Genomic DNA, 12,373 nt, shown 5'->3' on the forward strand with positions numbered 1-12,373 from the left:
TGGTAGGAATTTAAGAATCTAAGTAACAGCCAGGTGCTCCTAATCAAATGCACTTCATTAATCAATTAACAGCAAATGCCAGCACCTCTATACAAGCATTCGTTTTGGCAATTTGCTGATCTGGAGCATTTAGGAGTATATTAATACAATTGCAGGAGTGGACGTCCCAGCAAATTCACCCCAAGGTCAGACCGTGCAATGCTCAGACGAACTGCAGAAAAAACCCAAAAGCTACATCTCAGACTTTACTGGCCTCAGTTAGCATGTTAAATGTTGAAGTTCATAACGGTACAATTAAAGAAAAGAATGAACAAATATGCTTAGAAAGTTTCCAAGAGATCTTCACTCTAAAACCCTTCACTCTAAAATGTTTACACCAGAGAACTTCCGGAACAATGTTCTTTGGACAGATGTGACCAAAGTGCAGATGATTGGCCATAATGCACAGCATCACATTTAGCAAATACCAAACACAGTGTATCAGCACAAACACTTGATATTAAATGGGGGTGGACGGGTGATGATTTAGGCTTGTTTGGTCACCTTGCAGTCACTGAGTCAGCTATGAACTCCTCTGTATTTCAAAGTATCCTCAGTTGTGTCAAATGAGAGGCCAGCTGTCCAAAGCTTGGCCTGTTAAGGTGCTTCAGCAAGCTAATGAATTATGGGATGGAGCTTATTCCATCCAACAATAATCTTTCAGGAATCTAGCTGTGAGAATATTATTAAGTTGTCTCATCAGCATGTTATATATGATGTTATTTCAATGGCAAATCTTTTTTGGTTCACCCACTGCACCATCACAGCAGTGATATTGAAATAAATAACAAGGAATGTGTTTTTCTGATACAGTGCTTTTGTTGGCTTAACAGACAGAGAAAAGAGCTCATCAACACAAAATCCTATGACAGATACCGTGTGTATATATACACTACTGCCAACACAACGTCAAGTAGTCACTGAGACGTTTAGTGTAAAATTACCATAGGATTTAATCCAAAAGGTGTATTCCAAAATGGAAAACTTAGAGTATTAAAGAACTAACCTCTTTAACAAGATATTATTCTTTGTTAGCAGACCTTCCTCCATCCTGTTGCTTCGGAAAGACTTGAAAGGGGAGTTACAGATCTAAGGCTGCACGTCCACTGGGACCCTTTCCTCCACAATGTGCTGGCTCCGTTGTCTTTGTTATTTTTAATGATAAGGACAGATTGCCAACAGTGGCGAGAGCGTGCTATGTTTTAAGTGCCCCTTCACAGTAGAATCATCCAAAGATTCGGCAAAAGAGTGCTGCACTCGAAACAGTTGTCTTTAACAATTACATAGCAATAGCAGTAGCCACAACCATCAGTTGTCATAAGCATGTGCTTAGCTGGGAATGTCAAGCATAGAGAGTGTGTTTCTCTGTGTGTGTGTGTGTGTGTGTGTGTGTGTGTGTGTGTGTGTGTGTGTGTGTGTGTGTGTGTGTGTGTGTGTGTGTGTGTGTGTGTGTGTGTGTCAGACGGAGAAGAAGGGAGAGCCACAGAGAGGCCCAGAATGAGACAAGTGCATCTGGAATAAATATCATTTTATCACCAGGGGTTTATAAGCGCCTTGTGCTGGCAGGTAACCCTCAGATATGGTATAAAACTAGACGCACTGTTAGCTTTAACAAGAGTAATGTTCCATTAGCCTCTCTGCATACGTGTGAGTCAGAATCTGTGTACCGGTGTTTGTATAAAAGGAAAGGGGAAAGACTGTGAGACTGTTCCAGTGTCTCACAGTCTGGAATGAAAAAGTCCATGTGCTAATGTTTGTATAAAAAGTATTTAATTGATTGGCTCACAGACGAAGAAAAAGACCATTCTTAGTAATAGCAAGGAAAAGTATTTCATAGAGTTAAAGACGCTTATTTTTTTGATTGCATGATGCGTAGTGTGGTATAAAAACCTTAAACTCCTAGGACCTGGCATCCACATATGTGGATATCACATTTTGGGTTGTCTAGACCAAAATACTAAATATTGCTATACTTACGAGGACGTTATACTACCACTGTTCTATCGAAATTTAAAGCGAGTGTCCTCATATGTGCATCTAATTTTTCTCAGAAACAAAAATCAGGTTAAAAAAAACCAAAAAACATAATTCTTTGTTTTTACATTCATCAGGCCCCAATCAGCCCAAATAGCAAAGAGAAATTAAAAATACATGCCATGAAAGAGTGCGGGTCTTAGGAGGATAAAGAAAAGCAATACATTAATGTTTAACTGGCATAAATGGGACTAAATATCAATCTCATATAGTTCACTGATTGCTCTTTATTTTAAATTTCATATCATAATAAGAATTTTAGTTATTTCTAATATCAGCAGGTCTTCTCATGGCTCATAAGATAAAATGAAACACTAATACATGCAAATGACATTTTTACTTACTGAGTTATCAGTAAATATGCTGCAAATAATTAAGGCATCAAACATATCCAAATGATATTTGTCCCTAGTTTGTAGTGTTTGATCTTCACCTGTAGGTCTTTGATCTCCCTCCCTCCCTCTATCACTAAAAACAAGAAAAAACCCCAAAATATTCAAATAACTCATTTTATTATTAAACACTGGGATACCTGACAGCACCTAATTTGGCCAGGAAATTAATCTACCGACCCATGTCCCAGCTTCCCCTGTCAGTTTAGATGCATGATAGGACATTTGTACACTGACAGTTTGGTCCATGAGGTTGACCAAAGAATCTGTGGGTCTTCACACAGTCTAAACATGTAATCTGTCTTCATTTAGACACCCTCATCACTGCATTCCTTGTTGCACCGCTGTATCTCTCTGTGTGTATGTGACAGGGTGAGAGGGAGGGTTTAATTGCGTGTTGAGTAAAGAGAAAAAGCGCTCAGAAATGGAATCTAAAAAATGCTAATAAATTATACCTCTGTCTGCATCAGCGTGGATTTCTGTGCTTTGGCTCAAACATTATGAACACCTCTGCCAAATATGCTGTTACTTTTTCACGTGTTGCCAAAAAAGCTCTGAACTGCTAAACGATGGACTCTATAAGACCACTAAAGGTGCCCTGTGGAATCTGGAAAAAGCTGGAGCTGCCGTTTTCTAGCACATCCCTCAGAAAACCAATTACCAATTTCACTTCAAGTCTAATACAGGGAGTGCAGAATTATTAGGCAAATGAGTATTTTGTCCACTTCATCCTCTTCATGCATGTTGTCTTACTCCAAGCTGTATAGGCTCAAAAGCCTACTACCAATTAAGCATATTAGGTGATGTGCATCGCTGTAATGAGAAGGGGTGTGGTCTAATGACATCAACAGCCTATATCAGGTGTGCATAATTATTAGGCAACGTCCTTTCCTTTGGCAAAATGGGTCAAAAGAAGGACTTGACAGGCTCAGAAAAGTCAAAAATAGTGAGATATCTTGCAGAGGGATGCAGCAGTCTCAAAATTGCAAAGCTTCTGAAGCGTGATCATCGAACAATCAAGCGTTTCATTCAAAATAGTCAACAGGGTCGCAAGAAGCGTGTGGAAAAACCAAGGCGCAAGATAACTGCCCATGAACTGAGAAAAGTCAAGCGTGCAGCTGCCAAGATGCCACTTGCCACCAGTTTGGCCATATTTCAGAGCTGCAACATCACTGGAGTGCCCAAAAGCACAAGGTGTGCAATATTCAGAGACATGGCCAAGGTAAGAAAGGCTGAAAGACGACCACCACTGAACAAGACACACAAGCTGAAACGTCAAGACTGGGCCAAGAAATATCTCAAGACTGATTTGTCTAAGGTTTTATGGACTGATGAAATGAGAGTGAGTCTTGATGGGCTAGATGGGTGGGCCCGTGGCTGGATTGGTAAAGGGCAGAGAGCTCCAGTCCGACTCAGACGCCAGCAAGGTGGAGGTGGAGTACTGGTTTGGGCTGGTATCATCAAAGATGAGCTTGTGGGGCCTTTTCGGGTTGGGGATGGAGTCAAGCTCAACTCCCAGTCCTACTGCCAGTTCCTGGAAGACACCTTCTTCAAGCAGTGGTACAGGAAGAAGTCTGCATCCTTCAAGAAAAACTTGAGTGTCCTTGCAAAGAAAGGTGGCTATATTGGTCGCTGATTTGTTTTTGTTTTGTTTTTGAATGCCAGAAATGTATATTTGTGAATGTGGAGATGTTATATTGGTGTCACTGGTAAAAATAAATAATTGAAATGGGTATATATTTGTTTTTTGTTAAGTTGCCTAATAATTATGCACAGTAATAGTCACCTGCACACACAGATATCCCCCTAAAATAGCTAAAACTAAAAACTACTTCCAAAAACATTCAGCTTTGATATTAATGAGTTTTTGGGTTCATTGAGAACATGGTTGTTGTTCAATAATAAAATTATTCCTCAAAAATACAACTTGCCTAATAATTCCGCACTCCCTGTATATCCAAACCCTTGACATTTTTTGCCTAATTCGTGAGTTGTTGATGCATTCTGGGTTCTTCTTTTTGAGTTTACTTTAACATTTAAATGTCTTAAAACTGTATTTGCAAAAAGACACTTTTACAAAAAGTAAAGTGAAAAGTGAATGTGTTCCACTTTTTACATGTTTTTTTTTTTTTTTGCAACGTTGCATTTTTTTATGTGTTCATGTGCTTGTTTGATTGTGTGTGGCAAGTCTTTATAGGAGCATTATGGGATTGTGGAAAAAACAGCAGCGATTTAGACTGAAAACAGATATAATTTTGAGAATTCTTAACGTTGGGTGTCCTTGAATGTGGTTCTGTCCAATCTGTGGCTGATGGGATGAATGGGATGTGGCTTGGTGCTTCTCGACCACATGGAATGCTATCTATCTGTCAACCAGATCATCCAGGCAGGAGGGAAAGATAGACGGAGTCAAAATGGCTGGAAATGGAGACAGGGACTAGAGAATTGTATGGAAACAGAGGGAGAGAGAGGCATATAGAGACTTGAAAATACATTTTTACATAATTGCTAATTGCAGATAATATCAAATATGTGCTCTTAGCCCTTCTTGGAATACTGGGGACTTGGGAGTTTTGTGTTTACAACCAAGTTAGAAAATATGCACTTTCACAATTGTCCCTATTTTCTCCCTAGTTTTTCATCATTGTCATGTATCTTCTTATTTTAAAACTGTTTATGCAGGAAGAGCCAATCAAAAAGTGCAAAAAGTTAGATGAGTAAAATAAAGACATATCAGATAAGAACCAATGGGAAGTAGACTCACTTGGCACTTTGTAAGGAACATATTGTTTGTTAGGCACCCTTTTACCTCCACAAGTGCCTAAAATCTTTGTGGCATAGATTCAGCAAAGTGCTGGAAACACTGATGCATCTATGAGAGTATGAATGTGTATGAATGTTAGATAGAAAGCAGTTACGTTGAAAAAGCATAGAAAAAAAGTCCTTCTATGAATTTGTAAATGAAGCTGAATGAAGTTATCGCTATACAAGAACCAGACCATTTACCATTTCCAGCATCACACAGTTCTTCCAGGATGTAAATCTCCCATTGCACCACATCTCAAAGGTGCTCTATTGGACTATGACTTGGTGGCTGTGTGGGTCATTTGAAAACTCATTGTCATTTTTAAGAAACCAGTTTGAGATTATATGAGCTTTGTAATGTAGTTCATTATCCTGATGGAAGATGGGTACACTGTGGTCATAAAGGGATAGACATGGTAGACACTCAAGTAGGCTCCAGTGCCTAAATGATGCATTCAGTGTGTGGTCCCCTGCTGCTGTAGCCCATCTGCTTTAAGCTTTGATGTGTTGATGCTCTTCAACATACCTTGATTGCAACAAGTGGTTATTTGAGTTCCTGATTGATGCCATTCTCCTCTGGCATTTTTGTACAGAGAACCACTGCTCACTGAATATTTTATCTTTTCGTGAACATTCTTAAGTAAACCCTGTGCAGGAAAATCCCAGTAGGTAAGCAGTTTCTCATGTCAGCCCGTCTAGCACAAACAACCATACAAAGTCACTTCGATCACCTTCATTCCCCATTCTGATGGTTGGTTTGCACAGCAAGTCGTGTTGACTGTGTCTACATACCTAAATGCACAGAGTTGCTGTCATATGATTGGTTGATTAGATATTTGCATTAATGAGCGTCTGGTATTTTGGTGAGTCTAAGCAACAATACTGTAAAACTCTTGTTTGCATGCTCTGCATCATAGTCACCATCAAGAGTCTTCCTGTTTTTTCATAATATATAGAGCTTAAGTGTGGTTAAGATGAGTGCGCTCTTCTGGTTGACACATCATGGGTTCGCCATAAAATTAAAGAGTTGCTTCACCCAAATTAGTCTACAACCACGCCGTTGGTTATAGTTGTACTGGTTCAGAGTTTAAGGTGATCTATTCCTGCAATTTCTACATTCAAACAGAAACAGGTGGAAAAGACTGGGCTTTAATCTGTGTTGACACAAAGAGGCATCTTGTGTCCAATGCTAGATTAACCACAGATAGTTTCAATTTTAAGTAATGTCATTGTAACTTTTCAGTGTCATTAACACCACAACTAGACCAGGAGCTGCACTACTGCTGAAACATTCTTAGTGAAAAATTATTTCATAATATTTTTTATGGCGAGGAGCGTTATTAAATGCTTTTAAGAATGTGTGTGAAGCAACAGTTTTCCTTTCTTTTGATGTAATTTTAATAAAAATGAATGCTTTACTAATCACAATTGGTCTCTGCGCAGGCAAGAGGCACTCCTGGCAGCGATAAGTGAGAAAGACGCCAATATCGCCCTGCTGGAGCTCTCCTCGTCCAAGAAGAAGAAAACCCAGGAAGAGGTCGCAGCTCTGAAGAGGGAGAAGGATAGTCTGGTTCAACAGCTCAAACAGCAGGTAAGACTCAAACACTGACATCCAAGGAAAAACCAGGAAAGCTTTTTGAGAGGAATGCAGGTTCCAAATCTGGAAAAAAATGTAAATAAAAGCAGGGGGAACACAGGTGAGGTGACAGTGACAAGAGTAGTAAAGAAAAACAAGACTGGCAGAGAGAAACTGAGTCCAGATGTAACCGCAGCACTCCAACCACAAAGGGTAAATTTAGGATTAACCTACCACTCCTACTCTCACCACATGCACACACAGAGTTCTGAACTTCAGCAGAGTTCTGGTGACAACATTTTCTTATGAACTGGTATTTATGTAAATGTTCTGTCCGCAGACACATGCACACTAACACACACAAAACCTTGCATGTCACCTTACTGGCACGGTTAGATGTTAATAAGTTCAAGCACACAAATGCTCACACCAATGTGTACACATTCCCTCAGGCCAAAAACAAGGATATAAACATGACCAAATGCCTCTGTGGTTCCACACAGAGGTCTATTCATACACACACACACTCCCACACACACACTCCATAATGCAGTTAAGGTTCTCGTGGGTCTTTTGAAATAACCAACTCCTTAGTGAATGAGCCTACTGGGAGTTTGGTGGATTTCTTCTTTACTGTTCTCTCCTCTGTATGTCTCATCATTTCTCTGGATGTGATATTACTTTTATTAACTTGCTTAACCAACGAAGTATACGATGAGGTGCTCTATACTTTTTAGTGGAGCTTAAGTTTAATGTCACAGTAGTAAATGTAGATAACTTTCAGTATTAAATTAATATACACCTTAACTTTTGTTTATGGTAGGCCATAAACCATAAGCCATCCTTCTACCAAGGAAGGTTGTGATAGACAGTGGCTAAGAAGCATATTTCTTATTCCACAAGGTCAGAAAACATATAAAGTCTCTTCAGGAAGTTCTGGATGTCCCCTCAGTTGGGTCTGCCTGTAAATCCTCCAAAGGTCGGTGCCCAGGAGGCACCCTAACCGGATCTCTGACGAGACAGCTGTGGCTTAGGGGTGTCTACTAATCCCCTGTGTCTACAAGATTCTTCATTTTGCCCTTGATACATTAATACATTAATTAAGAGTGTCAGAATATTAGATCAAAGTTCTGTAAAAAGCAATGTATGAATGAGTATATTTGGGTCGACAGACGGATTTGTGCTGCGGCTGCAGTGATACGGACGCTGTACTGGTCTGTTGTGGTGAAGAGAAAGCTGAGTGTAAAACCGCAGCTCTCAATTTACTTGGTCGATCTACGTCTCTACCCTGACCTATGGTCATGAGCTGTGGGTGGTGACCGAAAGAACGAGATCGCGGGTACAAGCGGCAGAAATGGGCTTCCTCCGAAGGGTGGCTAGCCTCTGCCTTAGAGATAGGGTGGAAGTTCGGCCATCTGGGAGGGGCTCAGAGTAGAGCCGCTGCTCCTCCACATTGAAAGGAGCCAGTTGAGGTGGTTCAGGCATCTGACAAGGATGCTCCCTGGGCGCCTCCTGGGTGAGCTGTTTCGGGCATTTCCCACTGGGAGGAGGCCCCGGGGCAGACCCAGGACGCGCTGGAGAGATTATATCTCTCAGCTGGCCTGGAAACGCCTTGGTGTTCCCCCGGAGAAGCTAGAGGAGGTGGCTGGGGAGAGGGAGGTCTGCTTGGGCTGCTGCCCCCGCGACCTGGCCCCGGATAAGCGGAAGAAGATGGATGGATGGATGGATGGATGGATTTTGGCTTATCTCTTTATTACCAGTCCAGTCCAACGCCTGTGCTCCTTCTAATGCCACAACAATCCACCTCATGTTCCACTTCCTGATTAAGATTCTTGATGTTTGAAAGCATTTGCTTGGGACAGTTATTCCCTCAAACCAAAGGGAGCCAGAGCACTCCACCACTTCCTGGCAAAGAACCATGGCCTCAGACTTGGAGGTGCTGTCTTTCATTCAGGCTGTTTCACACTTAGATGCAAACCACTCCATTGCATGCTGAAGATTACGCGCCAGTGAAACCAACAGAACCACATCGTCTGCAAAAAGCAAGGATACTATTCTGAGGTTTCCATAATGGACACCCGATTCACTCTGGCTAGGTCATGAGATACTGTCCATGAATATCACAAATATGAGCAGAGACCAGGGGCAACAAAGTGTGGAGTCCAAATCGATAGAAAACATGCTTCACGTTGACAAAGGAACTTGTAGCAAATAACCCCAAACAGAGAGTTATGATGCTCAAGATGAGTCTACTTCTATCATAGCCAAAGCTTGATTTTTAGCAGCTAATAAAAGCAGAGACTGTCAGGCTTAACTGTCAGGTTTGTAGCATCATTCACAAGCCCGTTCATAATTACAGCCGAACAGATGTTTTCTGTCAAGTACATTTGGGATTAGTTTTCACCAACTTTGCTGTCAGCTTTGTGGAAGAACTCAAATACTAAAGGTGTTACGTTTCATACATTATACATAATAACAACCCCAGGACTGATCTTAACAAAATTCAGCTGTTAAATTATACACGCAAGTGTGAAAAAACAGGAAAATTACTGTACAGGGAATCCCTTTCTAACTTTTCTCCTTCCCTTTCTTTTTGCACTGTTTTTCTACATTTTACTTTTTTTTTTTTATTTGACCTTTGACCTTTGTTATCTGTTGCACTATCCAACCAGGTTTTCCATTTTATGTTTTGCTCAATTACTGCCAATACATCCCAGACAAAGGAACCCTACAGAAATACCATCCAAGTTTTTTTTTTTTAAATTTGATAGTTGCACGAAATGTAACTTTCACTGGTGGAACAGTCTGTTAAACTCGCTTAGATCATATAAAAATGTATTATCTAAGCATACTCTGTGTGTAATCAGCAATCTCGTAAGCACAGTGCACACCAGGCATACAGATATGATAACGACACATGGTAAATCATAACTAAGCAAAAATCGTAGAGCTTTACACTCACTTTAAAACCCCATGGTTCAGATTAACTTGTCATAAAGACCCCTAGAATACAAATGCTATCACAAGACTTTCGTGTTCAATGTTGCCAAAAGTTGACTTAATGTATGGAAGCTCCGAGGTTTCAAAAAGACAAGCATTGGCTATGCAAAAGAAAAGCAACATTTGCACGCCACAGTGTTTGAATAGATGTTTAAGAGAGAAGTGCAAGGTGTTAGAAAGTAGTGTCAAATGAAGTCAGAGTAACAGTCCTCACCCTCTCTCTTTTTTCCTTCCTCATCCCTCCATCTCGTCTCCGTCTCCGCGTTCTATTTGAAGTCATTTATGACACTTCAGGGTCTCAAAGGTGGTTACTGACAACACAGAGACTCAACTGTCTGCAGCTATGAGTGTGCGCATGCATGCAAGGGTGTGTAACGTTTTGCACAGCTCCAAGTCTCTCACTCTCTCTCTCGCTCCCATTCTCTCTGTAGAGCCATAATGTTCAGTCTCCAGTGATGGATCACAGCGGAGACTTCCTCAGTATTCCTGTGTGTACACATGCATCTGTTTGCAATGTTATCAAGTAAGCTGAGGCTTATGTAGCATTTTCTTGTGTCACGGATCGACTTTTAGATGCTTATAAATTAACTGACAAGTGGACAGAGGCAGAGTGATAGCATAAAATTAAAACTGAGTTTTTTGATGAAGAGTAAACTCTGTTTGTCGTAAGGCCTCATGTGGCAGGTAGTGTTTCAGTTAGCAAGCTAACTTTGGGTTAATACTCTGGGTTTGCAGTTTTATGAATGCTGTTCACTTATGCGTGTGTTAGAAAAGTTGTTTGAAAAGTTTTTGAAGTTTGTTTTTTGACGACGACCACTCTTCAGTGAGTCACAGGTCAGAGTTGGGGTGTTTTTTGATGGAGTGCTTAAATACTGTTTCCAGTCTGGTCTGAATTTGGGTTTCACACAGCACAGTAACCTATGCCGCAGAGCTGTCAGACCCCACTACAGAGCAGGTTAAATTCAGAGAATTACATTTCTCGTGCCATGGAGCTGTTTGTGTAGTAACAGGCATGTAGAATTGATCGTACCCTATCTATTATGAGATTTATTATGAATTGAAACTATTTCAGTTAATCCATTGCAAGGTATTAATGCTGTGTACTAATGATATGGCGATTGTAAGCACATTTAGTCAGAACAGACTAATAAACCAGTGAATACAAGCAAAGAAGATTTGTATTTGTTGCGCTTATGCTGCATACGTTAAAACGCACCTGTGTCCCTGAAAGCTTTTCCTGCATGTTAACCTTTGACCCCCAGCTGCAGGAGGCTGTAGATCAAGGTAACTTCAGCTCTCTTCACTCTCCTGTGTATCCCACAGTCTCCTTCCTCTTCCCTCTAAAGCAGTTTTCACACATCTGCTGAAGCCCTAAACATTTCTCAACATACCTGCCGTAAGTGCATGTGACAACCCAAATATATGATACAACTGGATTGGTCTTGCCTGCCTAGCACAAAATCCACCTGTGCCAATGTGAGAAATCCAATGCAATGGTAAATTTCTGATGAATTTACAGCAAATCACTGGTATTCATGGATCCTGGACTGTGCAGTGTATTTCAAATATTAACAACTGATTTTTCCTGACACATATTATGTGTTAAATGCATAGAGTGTATATGAAAGATGCAGTCAGCCTTTGGTTTAACATCACATCTTTGGAGGCTCTACTTTGCATTTTACGGCTGTCACCATCTTGATTTTCCAAAGCCAGTAGTGACCACATTTATACCGTAGACTGAATCTAACATGTAAAAGTAAAAAGTTACCATGCTTCTCACCTCATTTTTGACCTCCATAGGCATACTTTTTTTTTTTTTTTATCTGGGATGGCTGTGGGTCAGAAGGTAAATCATTTCATCTGGTAATTGCAAGGTTGTTGATTTGATCCATGATTGCTCCAGTCCATGTCCCAAAGTATCCTTGGGCAAGATACAGAATCCCACAGTACAGGAAAAGGAAGTACACAAGAAAAAAGTGCTTGTGTGAAAGAGACATGTAGTATAAAATGCTTTGGGTGCTGGAGTAGAAAGCTGTTGTATAAGAATCAGTCCATTTATCATTTATGGCTTTAGTTGCTAGTTTGAGGTCTTATCCAACACACCATAGTGTTCATTTTGTAAATTATGGTCCAGCTTGTAACAAATTAAGGAAAAAGCAGTTGGTGTGGCTACCTTGACAAGTCACTGTCATATTATCTTGCAGTGTACTTGGTTTCTTTGTGAACTCCATCTGTGCCACGCACTCAATTTCAAAAGCAAAGAAAAAATAATATTTGTAATATTTTATGAAATGTTACAATAGAAAGAAGAGGGTGGAGGTGAGGAATTAGCAGGATCTCTCCTTTAGCAGACACATGTTTAACAGTTACAGGTCAGGGATGTATGTGTGGCTATGGTCCTCGGTCCAAACCTCTATGGCTGTAATATGGACATTTTTAAGACTTTTGGCTCTTCGTGTGATGATATTGTATTTCCAGCAGACCTGAATGAGATCTGTCCGCATCCATAATGTGGTCCATAAAG

General features: G+C 40.5%; 1 protein-coding gene across 4 annotated transcripts in view; it reads left to right on the plus strand.

Moving 5' to 3' along the window:
- Window positions 1-12,373, plus strand: part of LOC146615258 (ELKS/Rab6-interacting/CAST family member 1-like) — a 162,174-nt gene that overhangs the window by 111,650 nt on the left and 38,151 nt on the right. For all 4 annotated transcript variants that reach the window (XM_085376029.1, XM_085376026.1, XM_085376027.1 and 1 more), the window contains one exon: window positions 6,714-6,861. In XM_085376029.1, the coding sequence (XP_085232155.1) occupies window positions 6,714-6,861 (148 nt within the window). The remainder of the gene's footprint in view (window positions 1-6,713; window positions 6,862-12,373) is intronic.

Source organism: Diplotaxodon limnothrissa, linkage group LG17, assembly GCF_057381915.1.
Source record: "Diplotaxodon limnothrissa isolate DT_005_m linkage group LG17, D_limnothrissa_male_GT1.1, whole genome shotgun sequence".
NCBI lineage: Eukaryota > Metazoa > Chordata > Actinopteri > Cichliformes > Cichlidae > Diplotaxodon > Diplotaxodon limnothrissa.